Source organism: Anser brachyrhynchus (assembly GCF_964034855.1).
Source record: "Anser brachyrhynchus genome assembly, chromosome: 6".
Classification (NCBI taxonomy): Eukaryota; Metazoa; Chordata; class Aves; order Anseriformes; family Anatidae; genus Anser; species Anser brachyrhynchus.
In genome coordinates this window covers 19,373,872-19,393,010 of record NC_137700.1, presented here as the reverse complement: position 1 = coordinate 19,393,010, position 19,139 = coordinate 19,373,872, and the positions used below count along the sequence as shown (strand labels likewise).

The 19,139-nt window shown below is 37.4% G+C and overlaps 1 protein-coding gene and 1 long non-coding RNA gene across 3 annotated transcripts in view; one reads left to right on the top strand and one right to left on the bottom strand.

Moving 5' to 3' along the window:
- LOC308197309 overlaps positions 1-19,139 on the top strand; it is a 90,999-nt gene that overhangs the window by 36,056 nt on the left and 35,804 nt on the right. The window contains exon 3 of the long non-coding RNA XR_013952793.1: positions 18,766-18,885. This is a non-coding gene — a long non-coding RNA (uncharacterized lncRNA). The remainder of the gene's footprint in view (positions 1-18,765; positions 18,886-19,139) is intronic.
- Positions 1-19,139, bottom strand: part of MYPN (myopalladin) — a 63,470-nt gene that overhangs the window by 18,328 nt on the left and 26,003 nt on the right. For both annotated transcript variants that reach the window (XM_080597440.1, XM_080597441.1), the window contains exons 2-11: positions 18,745-18,920; positions 17,029-17,080; positions 15,822-15,969; positions 14,240-14,311; positions 13,891-14,032; positions 12,902-12,925; positions 10,686-10,802; positions 9,579-9,945; positions 6,909-7,496; positions 4,521-4,668 (exon numbers count right to left, since the gene is read on the bottom strand). In XM_080597440.1, the coding sequence (XP_080453566.1) occupies positions 4,521-4,668; positions 6,909-7,496; positions 9,579-9,945; positions 10,686-10,802; positions 12,902-12,925; positions 13,891-14,032; positions 14,240-14,311; positions 15,822-15,969; positions 17,029-17,080; positions 18,745-18,920 (1,834 nt within the window). The remainder of the gene's footprint in view (positions 1-4,520; positions 4,669-6,908; positions 7,497-9,578; positions 9,946-10,685; positions 10,803-12,901; positions 12,926-13,890; positions 14,033-14,239; positions 14,312-15,821; positions 15,970-17,028; positions 17,081-18,744; positions 18,921-19,139) is intronic.

Genomic DNA, 19,139 nt, shown 5'->3' with positions numbered 1-19,139 from the left:
AGCAAGAGGAAAACAGAAGAGAAAAGAAATGAAGTTTGTAACTCTAACTCCCATAAACTTAGCTGGAGTGAATGGCTCAGGAGTGTATGCAACAGCATGAGGAGCTCAGGTTTCCTCTCCTAGGCGGTGAGTTCTGCAAGCCAGGATCCTTACCAGAAGAAAACTTATTTGTACTTTGTTGTTTAGATCTAGGTTTTGAGAAGACATCTGCAAGTGACGGTTCAATGATTCATTACTATGATTATTGAGAATTTATACCTATAAATACTAAGATCTTCTAACTTGTCTTGGATGGGTTCTTAAATCTCTTTCATTTCTAGTTCAGAGCAAACTTCCATGAGGACTCCTTGGGGTTTAATTCCCATCTGTAGTTCAAAATTATCTACATTTGCTGACTTCGGGATATGATATGAAGCTTGTCTTCGAGCAAGCTTTATGGAGTGGTTGAATTAAGTGTAATTATTGTGCTCTGGGGAATAGGCTTATTGATTCTTGGGACCTTTCTGAGGCTGACTTAGTACAGGAACTGCAAGAAGATGATTGTGTTTTATCACTGTTGAGGTATTAGTGATGATGTGGCCTGTGTGGTGAGTTGGGTTCTGCAGATGGCTCTACAGACCATGGTCTTTAATGTTCTAAAAGCTTTTGGACAAACCCTGCATTTCTTCTGCTCTCAAATTTATTGTACAGTATATACTAGCAAAAGTAAAGAATATTCATTTGAGGGCTGTGAATAATGGCATCATTTTCTAAACAGCTGTGGTTTTTCTCTTTGTCCTAAAAATAAGGCAGTGACCATGCTGCTATCTGGGTCTTCCATAAGACACAACCAATGAGCATTACCACATGCTATTCTTCACAGTAAATGACACAGATATATGGGCACAATTTATAATTCTTATTGAAAAAGGTCGTTAAACAGGCCTAGGTACTTCTTCCCTTCTTTTATTATTACATAGTTAATTGCTTTAATTTTGTTACTGCACAGGATTTTGAGGTTTAATTACTTCAATTTTCTGTTTGATATTATTTGTATAGCAAAGATTTAAGGGAATAATTCCTTTAGTTTCTAAGATTTGCCCGTAAAGCATAATTTTGTCTATTTATAGTCCCATTGATGTGAAGCCTGTTAATGTTTTCAACTAGAAATTTAGAATAATCACTTTGCATTACAAATTTATATATTTATTCCTTAGATTCTATGTCTGTCCTTTTCTTCCCACACTTACTTTTGCTTCTACGTGGCATATTCTGAATGAAAGTTATAAAGATATATTACTTGCAGGGAAGGTGAGAGGCCTGATGGACTGGATAGACAGACTTGGGGAAGTGGAAACGTGCTCTCTGTTCATCAAAGAGTGCAGTGACCTGGACATTCACTCAGCTTATGAGACTTGGATGCTGTGTCTCACAGGATTTCAAATTCAGTCTCCAAGAGGAAGCTCTAAGCTCCATTCTAATACAGCATTGTGGAGGTGGAGATGAGAGGGAAGTTCTGTCTTTGTTCTCTTTCTCTGAGTGTAAATAGTTAAACATCCACTAGAGCAAGGACAGGGACCTAGGTGTTTGTCCTAGTTCCTAGGCAGAAGAGTGGATTCTCCTTTTTTCTCAACCTGTCCCTACCTCTTTTCTCCAGCACAAAGTGGAAGAAAGAATTCTAACAGCTTCCTCAGACAACCATAATCATTAGAGCTGAAATGCTCTCTGAAAAAAAGTCCTGCTAAAGGAGGGCCTGTTCCATGCTGCCTCAAATTCTTATTTTTTATTCACTGAGCTGGAGAAGGCAAGAGAGGGACTCAGGTCTCCTGGTCAGAGAGCCGTTCTGAAATGTGGAATTTCCAGATTTCTGTGCTGCTGCTAAAGAACAGTTAATGATCTGTGCAAGCTGGGACAGTACCAACCATTCACTGTACCCGCTGGCACGGAGTCATGTGGTCCTTCTGGGAGTTAAGAGTTGTACGTTGGACTGTCTTGAGGCTAAGGAAGGAAATGGGTTAAGTGTTCTCCCATATCTTGGGATTTGTCCTAACCTCTTCCTGCAATTGGATAAACCAACCCTCATTTAGTGTATCATCTCTTTGAAAGAACCGAGCAAATCTGACTTTAAGACATTTGGAATAACTGAACCACATTTTTTCCAGCACTTCCAGTGGTGATGAAATTTCACCTGGCAATCTAACATACTACCATCTGCATAAATGACAGGTATGGTATTATTTCTGGTAAAAATAACAGCTTGTTATTACATGTGCTTGATCAAAAGTGAAGCTAGAATCTTAGCAAAATTTTATCTGTATTTCTATCAAAACTGCATGATTATCATAGCTGTAGAAGACTGAAGGCTAATGTGTTCTGTTCTCTGCAACAGCAAAATCACCAACTGCATTCTGATTCTAGATTTCTGTATTGTTGGTGATGAATGATGTACTGGATGAAACAGGAGGAGTACATCTGGATTATTAGATACCATGCTGAGTGCATAATGCTGACACACAGGAAAATCTTGTAAGCTAAACACTTATCATATGGAAGTCAATGATAATAATAAATAGTACACCAGGATGTAAGTCTATCATATTAATTACTGCACTTTATATAGTAATATTAATCAATACCAGTACTTTAAGGTGTAGATTGTCATTTACAGCTTTTATTTTGGATGATCCCTACATGTTCTACAAATATTGTAAATGAGACCAAGTGCTGCAATTGAAATATGGGATAACAGTAAGGAAAATGCTATGGAACACATTTTATGAGAGGGAATTTTTGAAATAGTATGTAAAAAATGCAGGGAAGCCAACACTTCAGGATTCTTATTGGATGCTGTGCTCCATTCACTATGCAGTGATCTCATATAGAGGAGAGTTGCGTTTGTATTTATGAGAAAGTGAGTAAGAGGCTTTTTCCTCCCATTATAATAAACAATTTAATGCAAATGTGCAATATATAGGATGAATATGTCTCATTTTAAAATTTGTGTGAACTACAAGAAGAAAAAACAGGACAAAAGCTGCAGGTGTGAATCCACCTCTACAACGTATGACTCTCATGACGTTGATTGTTTTATAAATGGCAAAGCTATAAGAATTCTGAAAAGTATTATGCATTGCCGAGTCTCTTTAAATAATGCTTCTTAAATAATTCACTGCTTTCACTGAGGAGAAAACTCAGACTTGAACGTTTTCAGTGTTTTAAGGATTTTGGAATCAAGATTTAGGTCTGGCGTCATACAAAATAGTAAATAAGTATATAAATAACTTTTGCTGTCAGCTGATAACTTTGACGCTGGTGGTGATCATTGTTTCTAAAGGGGTTATCATGCAGTCGAAAGACTGGTTGGTATTTCACAATAGCTCTCTAAATAGTTTGTCTTACTACCATAGCAAGTACAAATCGTAACACTTGTGATTCATCTGCAAAACATACTGCTTTGCCAGTTGTTTTACTCAAAAGTGCTGTGGCAGTATGATCTGTCAGAAGGAAGGGTCAAGAGCAAAATTTAAAAAACAGGTATTACACTGCAGTTGTCCACAGAGAGTAATTTATTCCAGAAATCCCATGGCTTTTTGCTTATCTTTGCATGTTCTATGTCAGAAGGGCCAACAAATGTGAAAAGTTCCCTTATTGATGACAGATCAGGATAAACCATTATTTGCTGTGTTAAGCATGAGCTGGCAGGATGATGATGGAGGGCTCCATGGTCAAGGTGAGAGCAGAATAATCGCCTGCAGGCAGAACAGCTATCTAGCAGTCCTTAGGGCACCTTACAAGGGTGGACGAACCTGTCTTACAGTGATTTTAACCTCAAAATATTTTTGATTCCTTCTTTAATTTTGTAAACACTGCCCAGACTCATGGATTTATTGATTCCAGTTAAGAATGAACTGGTATGTTTTAACTTCAGCTTTGTAAAAGGCTTGTTGTTTTCCTAAATTCTAATAATGACAGCCCTAAACTTAATGTCTGCCAGTAACAGCTACAAAAACTTCTTTGTTAAGTACTTTCCTAACAACTTCCTGACAATTCATATGTATCAGGAGATTTGGAAAAACGTTTAATGCTAAAAAATGAAAAATGTATTTTAGTTCAATCAAAGTGAAAGCAGAAACCTTTTCGTTACAGTTTGATTACCTTTCTCCTTAGTTTGGGTTAGGAATGTACAGTGTCTGAATGTGTGTGTGTGCAGTGAGTTGAGCAGCTTGTAAAGTAAAAGATGAAATCCTGTGTGCAGGACGTTACATGAGAAGAAAAAGGTTTTGCATTCCTACCATTCTCTAATTGAGATTATCAGAAATGAAAATTGCTACACAGTCACAGAGCAAAACCTCTACAGCTGCATCCCCTTGGACTTCCTATTTAAAGCTCCAGTTTGCTATTCCAAAACAGTACTTACCACAAACGCTTACTCTGCAGAGTAGTGTAGCTGCTCAACCATGCAAACACTTTTTGTGCCACAAGTCATAACACATGACTTGTTCACAAGTGAAATTTATTTTAATGACACTTGTTTTTCTTACCTGCTGACTACTTTGTTGATTAATGTCCTCTCTGAAATGTAGTTTTCTTTCCAGGTCCTTTACAAGTGCAGCTTTATTTTCCCGAATAGAATCATCTGTTGCTAATGGCAGAGGCTTCAGATTTTTCTTTGTTAATCCCTGGGTTGAGCTATTAAAAGAAAATTCTCACACTAACATGCAGCAACCAGTACAGATATTTATATATACAGTCACCTTAGATATAATATGTTAAGCTTCAGTTGTCTGGATGAAATTATTATTTATTTATGTAGAAGCCAAAGCACAATACAGGATTTGTTTTTTTTGGTACTGTTTTTATGATGTATCCCATTCCCATTAATGCCATCAGGAATTAAAGATGCACATCTTAAAGAGAATAAGCATTATAATACTGTAATAAAATTCTAAGTTCCGTTTATACTTATCCTAGAATAATGATGTTGCAATGGATGCTGAAGAGATGTGCAAAGGTATTACTGTAGGTGTACAATTAGTGCATTTTATTGTATCAGGCAATAATTTAGAAAGTTAATGCAATTTCTTACTGATCTTTATCTTACAACTTCAGTGATTACTTATTCTTCCTATAATCCTTCATTTTTCTCACTCTTTTATGACACCTAACATCAACATCTCTCTTTATAGATTTAGTGTGTTTTATTTTAGCAGGTTTTGAGAATAGTTTTTAAATAATGTCAGTTTTTAAATAATGCACAAGTGTGTTGCTGAAACACAACAGCCACACAATATTAGAGAGAGTGCAGTGTTCCAGTAGCTTTCCAGTAGTTGGGATCCTAATAACAGGGGTCTGGGTAAAAGGCATAACTGACTGTTGCTGTGCAAGATACCTGCCTTGTGATACCAGCAAGATACCAGCTCCAAGTCTCAGCACAATATGCTCTGGTTATGTGAGAACTCAGCTCACAGGGGAATGGTGAAATGTAAAAAACAGTATTTAACTGCCCTAGCTGGTAGGCATAGTGTAAGGATTTATTTGATAATACCTTCATAATGGTTTATTTGGTATGACAGTTAGAAAAAGTGAAGCACCTTGCGAACATTAAGTGTTATTAGTGCAAATTAATTGGGCATGAGCATTTGTGCACCAGCTCTGAATGGGAGGAAGGGTAGTAGATGTGCAGTTGCATTTGATTTGTGCTTTCTGGTGCAACTTTATGGAAGCAGGATGAAGGCTTGAGTTGGGTATAGTTAAAACCTTCACTGTGAATCTGCTTTATTTTATAAGGCCTGCCCATGATGCCAGGGCCTTGAAGTACCCCAGGCATGTGCCACAGGGTAGCTGAGATTACCTGCCTGTGCTGGGCAATCAGGAAGTCTGGGAGCAGAGGTGCAATTATGGATCAAAGGCAGGATTTCCCTGCCAGAGTGGTGAATGCTCTGTATGCAGGGACACTTTCTCTGTCACAGTTACAGGTCAGTGGATGTACTATCAGCAAGGTAAATAGGAGCTTGGGACCTACTGGTGGCTATCACTACTTTGAAGTGTACCATCGGTAAAAGGGGGAAATATTTCTTACTTTGTGCAGAATTTGGAGTTCTGCAGATAAAGAGTTTTATCAATCTACTGGTGCTAGCCATGCTAACACAAGTTTCAGTGTCTGCAAAAGGGATATTAATTTCAAGTCTTCTAGTGAAAAGGAACTCATAAGGCCACAACCTTTCTAGTACATCATCGTCCTGATTTGCTTGTGTGGTGGTAGCCATTTTGTCACAGAAATCATTCTGGCTGTGAATTAAAATATTTCTGTGCAAGCCATTAACTCTCTTGAGATTTTCTAGGAGACTTTAAATACAGAAAGTATTGCAGCCAGAAAAATACCTTTCCACAAGTTATTTCTTCAATTTATCTGGCCTAAGAGATAACATATTATGAGGTACGATAGGTAAGAAAGTTTTTATAGCTCATATAGGCAGAAGGGCTTTTAGGCAAATAGTCCTTTATAGCTCATACAGGCAGATGGAGTGGCTTATCCTGCGAGCTCATGATGAAATCTCTTTTCTCCCACTAGAACAGTTCTGTGAATCTCTGACTGAGCCCCCACATTCTTGTCTGTATCTGTTTGGAAACTCCCATTTCTCTATCCTGAATTTATCGTACCCTTAAGAGAGAAGATAAATAAAATGCATAACCTTAACCTTTATCTTTTATTTTATTATTTTTTTTTTAATAGAAGCAATTCTCTCTTCCTTTCTTAACTGGATGTAAAGATGAAGTGACCACAATATATGAGTTACTCACTTTTCTATTATATGAATGACTTGCATTTCAGGAAAATCTCCACTGAACATTTGCACAAAAATACATCTTAGTTTCCTTTACAAGTATTTCATGTCCCTGCTTCTGCACATACAGTTCATACTACTTACGTGACTGGTGTACTTTTGGGCAGCCCCATAGCATTGGTTGATGGTGCAGAAGGAAGTGAAGGAAGAACAGCGCTAAGGAAAGCTACTGGATTTGGAATTCGGCCAGTTGGGGAGACAGGAGTAGGAGTCACACTCTGTGGCTGAAATTGTTTTACACTGGATGTAGACAGTGTTAACGGAGGCACCGTGGATTCTTTTGGGCTTGGTAGAGACTGATCACTTTTGCTTGTAAATGCTCCTGATGGCCTTGATGGTGTAGGTGGAGGATTTGCCGTGACATTTTCCTTGTTATTTGTTCTTTGAGTTCCTTGAGAGACGCTGCTGTAAATTGTCACCGAGGAGCTAGAAGAGGAAATGGTAGGCGGTGGGGTCTGTGATGGTAGGAACTGCTTAGGTCGGGTATAGTTGAATGCTTGTGAAGCAGAGGCTTTGCTTTGTTTGTACGTGGTTGAGGTGGATTGTTGATTGAATGAAGTAGCAGAATTCAATAAAGCTGTGTTGAATGACAGCTCTCTTGTAGACGTCTGATGCACAAGCTGTTGTTCGAGCAAGACTTGGTTGTGGAGCTGTTTTAACTGGGTCTGATCACTGCACACAAAACAAACAAGATTGGTCATGAGCCTGGTTGAAGCCCTGAACATGCTGGCTGATTATGTTTCTGTATGTGAATTGCGAGAGAAAAGACCTATGTCCTGTGATAGAGTAAGAGGCAGGGAAAGCTGCTAAATGACATATTCTCTAACATTATGAGAAGAGCATAGTATTAGTTGGCTACAAAAATAAACTTTTCCTTCCTCTGCCCTTCCTTGGAAGAGTCATGATAAAAGCTTTTTGACTGAAAATTATTTGATTGAAGATAATTCTTGCATTTTAACACATAAAAAATAAATAAAAATCTTACTTGAAGATATTTAAGGGATAACATTGTCAAGTTCTGCTCTATGTCACCTTAGTACATCTCTACTTGTGTAATAAAGAGTAGGACTGGATTTGTCAAAATGAGAATTTGCAAGCCAGAGTGCAGTTATTCACCTTCTGTTAAAGTGAGCTCTGAAACCAGCATTCTGGCTGATAGAACTTGGCAATAATCCACCAAAAGAGACACCACCAATGTAGTTTAGGTGGCATTGACATTTAGTGACAGGTAATAGTGCATCTTTCAGAGAGTATTTGCACCTCATGCAATTGTTATTTCTTAGATGCTCTCTATTGTATGTGTCTTCAGAGCTTTTTTACTTTGCAATTAAGAAAAACTATTTTACATTGTCAAGTGGTATATTTTGTTATTGCATGTATGAAAATACAGGCTAGCTTTTCTCCTTATGAAAACAGAAACGACGTAGAGGATTTGGAAAATTATCATGTAATAAACTGTCCAATATTAAATAAATATAATCAAAAAGTTAAAAATGTAGAAGTGGAAACACAATGGTACTGGTAAACCAAATACAAGAAGTTAAGTGAATTTATTTAAAGGAATTACTCTTTCTATAATTTACTAAACAAAAATCACATTAAAGGTAGATTGTTAGCAATTTCAAGCTTTTGAAAATTACAGAGTTAGAGAATTAGAAGTTGTGCAATCCTGATTTTATCTCCTTCATATGCATCTGCACAATAATGCACTCCTGTGTAACATTTTGTAGATTATTTGAGAGAAATCCTGGTTTATGCAAGCAGTGATGCGAGCTGTGGGCAACTTAAAGTCTGCTTCTACTCATCCCTTAAATATAGCTTTAAAAGGCAATAGGGCTGTGCGTCTGGGCTTCAAAAATAAATAAATAAATAAAAGCAACACTGCTCCAAGTTCTTCCTCTCCTACATGGTATGCAAGTTCTGTTCTCTCGCTTGTAATGTTTGTCCTATGAAATTACATCCCTGCTTAAGGAAATCAGTGAATTATTTTATAAAAGTCCTTCCTGAACCTTTAGTTAAAGCTGCTGCCTATTTAAGAAGTGAAATGAAGGACTCTGTGTGCTTTTTGTTAAACTAGATTTTAGAGGTTCCAAAAATACTGAAAGGATATTTCTTAATAAACTGCAGTATGCATTCCAGAAATCATTCTGTAAGAAAATTACACTATTCCTTAAACTTTCCCCTTGGACTCATAGTGCACTAATCATGCAGGTGCTCTTTAGTTTATGTGGTTTCACATTATCAAACACTTGCAAGTATTTTTTCTGTTTTAGGAGGAATTATGTTTGTGAGACATAAAATCATGAGGCATGGCCTTTGGGACTACAGTTGTTAGCCCATACTATGTGCAAGATGAGTACGTCTGCTTTTGGCAAAACTGCATAATGAGAATTGAATGAGATATATTGGAAGAACCTGCTTTTATTTTGCCTGCACAAAAGCAATGTTGTTCATCTGTTATTTGCAGTAGAAGAAGTTGTGGAATTAAATAAAATTTAAAAGGGAAAATACTTTCCTTTGGAGCACGCATTTCTCAAGAGCGATATACAGAAAAAAATCTCTGTCTCTTTAGAAAGTGCTTTCTAAGGCTTAGTTGGTTAATTAGGCCAGCACCGTGTGATACTGTCTTTTTGTTCTGTGTTTGCATTTTTGTCTCTAGTGCTACAGTGTCCTGGTCTACGAATAGACATGTGATAAAGCAGATACAAAATAATAGCAATCATGCTCCTGAGACTTAGAATACCTTTTACTTACAGCTTTGGTTTAGCCAGTACTGGGGGGGGTTCCTTGGATGGTGATGTTGGCTCTGGTACTTTCACTGGCTGTCCATTTATCCTGTCCTGGAAATAGTTGGGTCTGGTTTGGTTTGTAGTGCCGAGTCCATCCTCTGGTGGTGACTCACTTTCCTTGTCGTCTTCAGGCAGCTTGAAGTGCACACGGAGACCTATCTTGGAACTCGATCTGGGTTCATTGTGGTTCACAAGAACACCTTCAAGTTTAGGTTTGGGAGGTTGATTTACACGTTGGGAAGGAATATGTGGAGGAGACTGATGTTCAGCAGCAACTGAGTTGATTGAGCTCATTGTGTGAAGGGCAGCAGCATTACTACTGTCTTCAGATGCTGAAATAACAAATATCAAACCTTTGATGATACATAAATACCATAAATTATAGTGAAATGAAATCAGAAAAGATACAGTTGGAAAAACTCTCTCTAATGTCCTGGCCAGCTGTTGGAATGAGTAATTTCACTTCATTTGTTCACCAACAAACTCCCTTAACAAAGGAATATTGTAAAAAGGGAAAGGTGGGAGGAACAGCCACAGCCCTGGTTTGGAAGATCCAGTAGTGGTCTACAACTATGAATTCCACCAGCATCTTTGCAATACAAACTTTCTTTTCAGAGAGCTCTCAAACTTTTTAGTTGTTCAGAGCACTGCCAGGACTTGAGCTGAATTGGAGTCCCCAGCGTGCTATGCTTTTATGTACTGGTTCTTCACTCACCTACCTCCTTAGTGCCTTGGTAGCATAAATCACATAGGCAGTATGAAAGAATCTGTTTTGGGGCTTCCTCCTTTGGGTTCTGCGCTAAAGTTTTATTAAAGAGCGAAGTAGACAGTCCATGGAGATTCCAAAAATGGCTATTGCCCAACTCTTGAAGTCAGCAAGAGTCTTGTTTTAGGAAGGGCTGTGTGGGATTCATTCCCTAACGCTGCTTGTTGCTTCATGTTTCTAACTGGGGAAAGATACTTTGAAAAGACACGGCAATCTGTATGTTTGATAAGCAGCCTGGCCCGCACAGCACATCAGCCTTCCCTGCTTGTATTTACTAGCCAGCAAAGGACTCAAACAATCTCTTACCTTTGACAGTTAGACGAGCTATACTAGATACTGTGCCATATTTATTGCTTGCAGTACAGGTGAAACTGCCAGAGTCTTCTGAAAATACTTCAGCAATAACCAGAGTACAAATTTCCTCTGCAAAGCATCAGAGCAGTATTATTACTTGAAATGAGCACACATTGAACAAACACACAAAGCCTTGACTGCTGTAGGGGACGTTTCCTTAAGGTTTTCCACCTTTCTCAGTTTGATTTTATTTTCATCTGTATTATCAGTTTTGGCAGCCTTTGTGTGCAGCAGCTGTTATGAGCATTGTGTGCAGCAACTGGTACCCTCTGTGCTCCAGCATGCCCAACAAAAGTGAAGAACAGGTGGCAGCAGTGTTTGGAAAACATTAGAGAATGTCCTCCTAATCACATGAAGTACAGACTTTCTCTATGAAGAACTTAATGTTGAATCTGGAGAAATAAAAGGCACTCTGTACTCACAAGTCCCTAATATATGTATATAATAATTATATATATATATATGTATAATATATATATATATCTTTGCAGATTGAAAGGTTAGTTATAATTAACTGGGAATAATTCAAGTAGAGACAGTGTAAGGTGAAGAAATGCAAAATACATCCTTTTAGGCCAACATTTTTAAAAAATACTACTACAGATCAGCAGATAGATGGGATCATGCTAATTGTGCTTATAGAAAGTTGCCTTTTCTCTTTGCAAAGACGACTCATGTGGGCATGAAAAAATGTTAGTGCAAAATTGTAGTAACAGAAATGAAATTCTGTCTTGAAAAGTCAGTCTGGGGTTATGACATTCCTCCCCAATCTGTGCCTGATGTCCAGGCAGCAGTACCAGCTGATAAATACCTGTGGTGATAGGATTTTACAACTTTTTTTGGTCAGGTAGCTGGAATGGGGAGGGAGGGTAACATCTAAAGGGTACTGAAACATGGGCTGATAACATTTCTTCAGTTAATAGCCAGTGACTGTTTTGCTACCATTTTGCAAGAAACTTCCTAAAAAAATCGCAGGATTAATATTTTATGAGAGTTCTTATAGAAGACCATACAACATTTAAACGTAATTGTTTCGTGTCATCACTGTGGAGAATCTAGTAGCAACAAAGAGATTATTTGCTAACAACCATAGGAGAATCATAGTTTATTATAGTAGTAGGATTATAGAACTAGTTTAAGGCATTAGAGTATCTAGTTTATAGTACTTGGATTTGCCAACCACTGCATGCGTGGAAATCCAAATTCCTTCTGAATGAGCAGCAGGTGATGAGGCAGTGACAACTGCACCCGACTGATTACCCTCTGAAAACTGCTTCACATTACTCAGCAGTGATGCCACTGGACACTAAAGGAACGGCATCGGTGGGTTCTGGTAGAAGCTCCACCTATTCATTCCTAAGTCTAAGAGACAGACATTGCAGAGAGGGGGAAAATCCTATAGATTTTGCAAGAGTCTCTTTCAAGATACTTTTTGGGGTAAAAAGCTTTTAATATGACAATGAGAAAAGTTACAGAAGTCCATATTTCATAAAAATTGATACTCCTTTGGTAATTTTCTGTCTAAAGAGGGGCTGCTTTATTTTTTGATAGTGAAGAGCATAACGGAGAGGGTGATTATCTCATGGAGAAGTAATCAAAATCTATGAGGCTCCTTTGCTCCAATCAAGCAGAGTAGCCTGTGTTCTCCTCTGACTGTTGAAATTAACAAATCCAGCCACTTTTATAGGATTTGCTGATATCAGGGGTGGAACACCTGATGTGATACTCTCATATTACACTGGTAGGGAGCAGAGGGAATGGCTGACATGGCTAAACATCTGATGCAATGTTCCCTAACCGGTGAACTAGATAAAAATAGCTCAGTCCTGCATCATCTGGTGTACTTCTGAACTTCAGATATTGGGAACCCTCATACGTTAATTTTGTTAATCTTCAGCTTAGTAAAAAGTTAACAGATCCTGAGTTAGAACTGGGACAAAGCAGAATGGAAACATTATTTTCTTGAAGTGATAAAATTCATTTAAGTTACATGTTTGTGGAACATTCTACCATTCTAGAAATGCCTCTCACTAGTAACTACAGAACATGGGGAAATTAAAAATTGCCTTAATTAAACTGTGGAGTTTAAATAATTGATATTTTTTGAGGTTAAACCACCATATTTGTATAAACAAAAAAAAAAAGATGAAATTTTTGATGATCCTCACCTGGTTCAGCCATAGATCGTGGTTCTAAAGGAAAGAAAAGCAGAATTAGCAGATGGAATACGTTTACTTTTGCTTTTTTTTTTTTTCTTGAACACTAACTATAAAGCTTGATCTTCTCTATATGTTAGGATACTCCCTTTGATGCAGTTTTCTGTTTAAAGGGTAGTAGAGACACCCAAGCATTGTGCTCAATGGTATGTCAAATCCACTGAACATTATGGACACCTTTGACCACTTATAAAGAGGAAATAAATTCTTCAAGGAGTTTTCTGCAATCTTAGTATTACTTTACTGTGTATTTAAGACAATTTCTGAAACTATTCCACACATGAAATCAAGTTATGATAAAAAATATCTTTCATTTAGGTTTGATTTAGTGTGATATTTAAGGAATTTCTATTGAGTTTTAGCAATTTTAGCTGTCCAGTGGCATGAAAACCACAGACATTTCAACTGCATTAGAAAAGGGAAGCGAAAGTATGTTTTCAACCCTTCATGTATCATGTGCACACATGTATATGTGAGCATGCAAGAGTCATGCTATAATGTAACATGTATAAATCCAGTTACTTTTGTGGAGAAGTAAGCAATCACTGTCCATAAGCACTAGTATAAGTGTGCTTCATAAGCACAGTCACTTAAGTAAAAGATGGGGCACTTGAAAGGCGATGGAACTCTACATAAATGGTGCAGAAAGAAAAATAATCAGCAGAAGTAAGACTAAATTAGAAAAGGACATTGCAGTGACAATGGGATCAAAGCAGAAGGCAAAACAATACAACAGTCTGGGGAATCTCAGACACATGCTACCTCTGAGTATGCTGTTCAATTCATCTCCAGTTTTGGCTTCTGTGACCCAGATTTATTGCTGTAAATAAGGCTCATGTAGTTCTTACCATTCTAATAAGAAACTCAAAGTGTTGCTATATTAGCAGTTTTGTTGCTTGCCTATATTTTATATTTGCAACATTTCCACACAAGAAACTTACTTTTCTGTAGTATCCGAAAATCTGGAGAATCTTCTATCAGTGTTCCTTCTCTGTACCATTCAACCTTTGGGGACGGAGCTCCTTTCACCCGACATTCAAATACTACGAGCTGCCCCTCAGAAGCTGAGATGTCCTGTAACATCTAATAGGGAAAATGTATAAATGCAATCAGTAAATGCTTTATTGATCTGGAAGTAATATTGATTTCAGTAAGATTTCATAAAGTCACTCGAGTGCTTGAATGCCTTAAGAAAGACATTTTTCCCTTTCATAGCTAGAAAGTTTTAATTATCTCTCCACACAATTAATTGGTCTCTTTCCTTATGAAATATGTCATGAAACAAGTTACCTTTGTAAATACAGGAGCAGCAACTATAGGTCTTCCATCCAATCCTTGCAAATAGTTAGTGGGGCTTTGAGCCTGTGGGTTGCAAAACATCACATGGTATTTGAGTGAATATAGGATATTTTTCCACATACAGGAGAAACATGGTACATCCCTTATGTGCTAATTAAGTACTTTGAAAACTGAAAGGCTCAGGTACCCCCATTCCTGGCTGTTAAATGGAGAGAGCTTCCTGTAAATATTTTACTCTAGATTAACTAATATCTGGGACTGAAGAGTGAAAAATATACTGGGTTTAAAAAGCATTGCTATTACAGAACTATAGACTAAAGAATCATTCAGGTGCTGTATACTAGACACAAAGAAAGTATGGGTTCTGAACGGACATGGATACCTGGCTTTGTGTCAGATTGCAAGGCAAATCATTGTATGATCATTTGAGTGAGTGTAAAATGTGCTTTCTGCTCATGGAATGACACAAAAGAGATTTTGGTTGGTGAAGTCTAGAGCAAAATATTAAATGCAGTGAATAAAAGTTGCTCCATTGCTGACTACTGGAAAACTTTCTTATATAACTTGGTTAATAGAGTTTTTCTCTTTAGTCAAAATAGAAGTTGCTCCAGAACAGCAGAACTAGTGATTTGGTATCTCAGGAGAACACAGGCAAATTCTATAGATGTTGTCTTACAAGTCAAGAAGCTTGAAAGTGGTAATAAGCTTCTGAGATAGCTATCAAATTTGACTTAGGCAACCTCTGTCAAAAAGTATTACAAAGGCTTAGTTCTTTTCTCTTTGCAGTCAAAAGTAAACCTGCATTACTTCATCTATTCAGTATCTGTTTGCTGGTTACCACCTTAGTCTAGGCTGTAAACGTAAAGGCAGTATAAAGGGAATTTAACATTTCAGTTTTATTTTTAAGAAAATGTCGCTATTCTTTCCTATTAAGAAAGAATTCACAGTTATGATTATTCTGATACTTTGCAACAAACAGGTCTATAAATGCATGCTAACATTAATCAGAAATCCTTTAGTATGGATACTAAAATGATAGTATGGTAAATAAACATAACTACATATAAAGTAAACAGAGCCGTGAAATGATTTAGCTGGAAGTAACTTTCATTAAAAGAAAATTATCTGAAGTGGGTTCTGTAGGAGAGGGTGAGGAGAAAGGTATAGGCTGCCACTATTGAAGTGAGCGAGTCAGTCTGCAATGTAAGACGCCAGTGAGTTGACTTACGCATCCAAGTGCCCTTCATGGCATGCAGCGTCTGACCTGCTGGAGCACACAGACTCCCGCCGCTGGCCGAGCTAGCAGCAGCTGCTCCTTCTGCTCATTGCTGCAGAGATGCCTGTAACCCGGGGATGAAAGCTTCCCTTCCCTCTGCCAGGTGCTAAAGGTTAGCTGGCAGGCAGGACATCTCTTCTGCGTATGCAATTACTGTGTGGCTGTAAGGTTCAGAGCTGAAGTACAACAGCAAAGTAAAAACTAGAAAATGTTGGGATTCTGAGTCACAAGCTGTAGAAGAAACCATTTTAAGTGCTTTCTTTTCATTCTTGAAATATAACACATCATCCCCGCTACCTGAGTAACTGGCGTAGACACAGGCTGGACAGGTACAGACACAGGCTGAACCACAGCTGATGGTGCCTTGGAGGTTTCTTGGTGCTTAGTTGCAGCTCTAGTAGTAGGAGATGCTGCCTTCAGGGAGGTGTCACCTGGCTTTGCATTGCTGTGAAATATTAACCAAAAAGAAGTTCTCGTAACTGGAAGTTAGAGCTATACGTGTGTCCTCTAGTTACGTCTGTCACAGCTACGTGCCAACCCCAGCCTCGCTTCTGGGATTGAATTCTAATTAGTTTAACCTGATATGTACTACCAAGTAAACTTTGATTTGTAAGAATCAGCCTGCATATCTTGCCACTGTAAGCTCTCTTATCTAGTTCAGTTATACCAAATGCAATAAAATGGCCTGGGTTAACCCAGCTGTGGCTTGAAAGGTGTTGCTATCAGCTGTGAGCAGCATGAGAGGGCAATGCTAGTTTCTCCTGTACTGTTCCTTGTGTTTGTATGCAGATTGGAGCTCACAGGATAGTAAAAATACCATGGTCCACGGTATTGTATAAAAAAAAAATGGTATTAGTGTCTTAAAATGAAATTTGTCATGAATATAACCGTCACTAATAAATAATGGGAAAAAAAGTGCATAATGGGGAAAAAATGGGGAAAGAGTGCATAACTCTATCTAATTCAAATTTGCACTTTATAAAGCACTGGTTGCATTTGGGATTGAATTAATGCATGCAAAGGAGCTCAAACAAAACAGTGACTTATGCCCATCAATTCAGTTTACTCCAGTTCCTATGTATTAATTTCCATGTCTTAAGTCTGAATAATCTGTGTATAGCTGTCTTCTGTCAAAGACTTTATGACGTACTGGATTTTCTTGAGAGAAATTTTACTACAGTTTTTCCAAGTCAGACACTTAATTGACCATTTAACTTGTATGTAGTCTAATACCATGTTTTAGTAGATTTATTTTAGTATTTTAATGTAGCATATTTCTTTGTATGTTTATATTTAATAAGTTTCAGTGCTTAAGCTGAAGTTTGTTGTTTCATATTATTTGTAAAACGAACAAAAAAAACACCAACAACCCAAAGAATCCAAACAAACCCCAAACAAAAGCCAACATTTTGCAAGCTGCAAAATATTAATGGAAATAGAAATGTCTACACTTGTGGTTTTTTTAGCTATAAGAAATAAGGAAGATAAAACATCTTAAACTTACTGATCCATTTCGTCTTTGATGGTTTCACCTTCAGAGTCAGAAGAAGAGACTCCTATGAAAACCCAAAAAGAAAAAAAAAACACAAAACAGTGAAGTGGTTTTTGGAGAATTTTATCTAAGAATCATATTTATCATCTTTATTAAGATTTCCTCTAGAGCATTGGAAGGATGCTGTATAAGGATATTTATTATAAAGCTATGCCAAAACAAGAGATCCCATTGCAATGGAAGTGAATCTTCCTGTTCATTACAGACTGTAATCACAGAACTGCTCGTGACATAAGGCAGATTTAGGATGACGTGGAATTCAAATGAGGAAAATAGCATCCACGAGTGAACGCATACCTGAGCGCTCCTCAGGTTCTCTTTAAAATGCCGCTAGTATGATTTAATCTTTAATTGCTGTTGTGGATCAGATAGAGCTTCTTTTCTCAGACACCTGATACTAACATTTTTAAAAAGGGGGGGATAAAAGGAGAGAGACACCTGGAATCATAGTTATTTTTCATAAGCTAGAGCCTCGTAACACAGTTTGGAGAAGACATCAGCTAGGTTTACTAACAGCTGTCTTCCTGAGACATTTTACACTTCTGATTCAGCCTTCACTACTTTTGGAATTTGCATTTTCTCTGCAGTTTCTGCCAGTGAGCATCTCCACAAGCCATGGCTTCCATCCAACATTGTCTGAGTTAGGTAAAAGCAGGCCTTGGCCCCAGTCTCAAGAACTTGTAAAGCCCTGCCAAGCACAGACATCTCCCATTAATGCCAGGGGCAGTGCTGATACTAAAAAAGGATTCGTCCTTTCACTGTCAGATTAGAGATGTGAACAAAGTATAACAGTAGAGCAGAAGTAGCCGTGTATGAAGTGTGGTAGGTGCTTTAATTTATGAATGGTCACGCTGTTGTCAGTGACGTTACACATAGTGTGATATTTCTCTGCCTGAGAAATTAAAAAAGACAAAAGGAGAAAAAAAAGATTCTATGTGTTTATATTAAATTTTTAATCCTGTTAACACAGTGATGAATGCAATCTAAAACCTTACCAAAAACAGTGTTAAACCTTACCATAAACAGTGTTAAAAAATTTGACATATAAACCTCTCTTAAGCCAAGTACGATATATTAGATAGCATAAGGAGAAAGAAAATAGACTTAAATCTGCAGGTATATATTTTGTTTTATTTACAGCATCTATTCTGTAAGTAAAAGATCAAATTGCTGATATGTACCTATTCATTTCAGTTACAAGGTTCAAGGTCCCAGTAATGGGTTAAGATCAAGCTACTTTTAAATTTCTCTGGTGGAAAAAGACCAGCTCTGACAAGATATTCCATCTATAATAAAGACTCTAGGGAAAATGGTCTAATAAGAATTAGACACAAAGTTGAGGTTTCTTTTATTTATATAGAGTAACCACAGGCAAAAAATATAGGTGGCATCAGAATTTCAGTATTTTTCAACTTTGATCTTGCAATCAGATAGATAAAATCTATGGGAAGCAACACATTAAAATGATATGTAAAGAGCAGTCACTTTTGTGAAGGTATTATACAGAGAAATAATAAAATTGTTAGTAGTGACTGAAACAGTTGACTTCCTGCTATGTATTTTTTTGTGACAAACCTAATAAGTAGGTAACATACACAATATATAATTGCATCTTAATCCTGTGTTACTAGTTTCAGCCACCAATTTCTGCAACAATTCTAACATTACCTTCTATGTAAATCTCCGCAGAGGTGGAATCTGTTCCATAGATGTTTGAAGCAAAGCACGAGTAACGTCCTGTATCCTCCTCAAAAGCTTCAACAATAACCAATGAGTGTCGATCACCTGTCTGGGTAATTTGAATGTCTGGTGAGTTTTCAAGCTCCTTCCCTTCACAGTACCACCTGCAAGGTAAAAAAAAATATGGTTTGTCAGTGCAAGCAACTTGACAGCTAGAATGACAATGCTGGAAATCTTTCTGATGATAAAATGGGTAGTTTTTTGCCTGAAGGTTCCAACAGAATATTGCAGGCAAGTTGAATAATCAGTCATATGAGTAAAAATATTTATGGTTTTCACAGTATGGCAAATAATAGAACTCTTTTCTTTGCAGTATTTAAAAC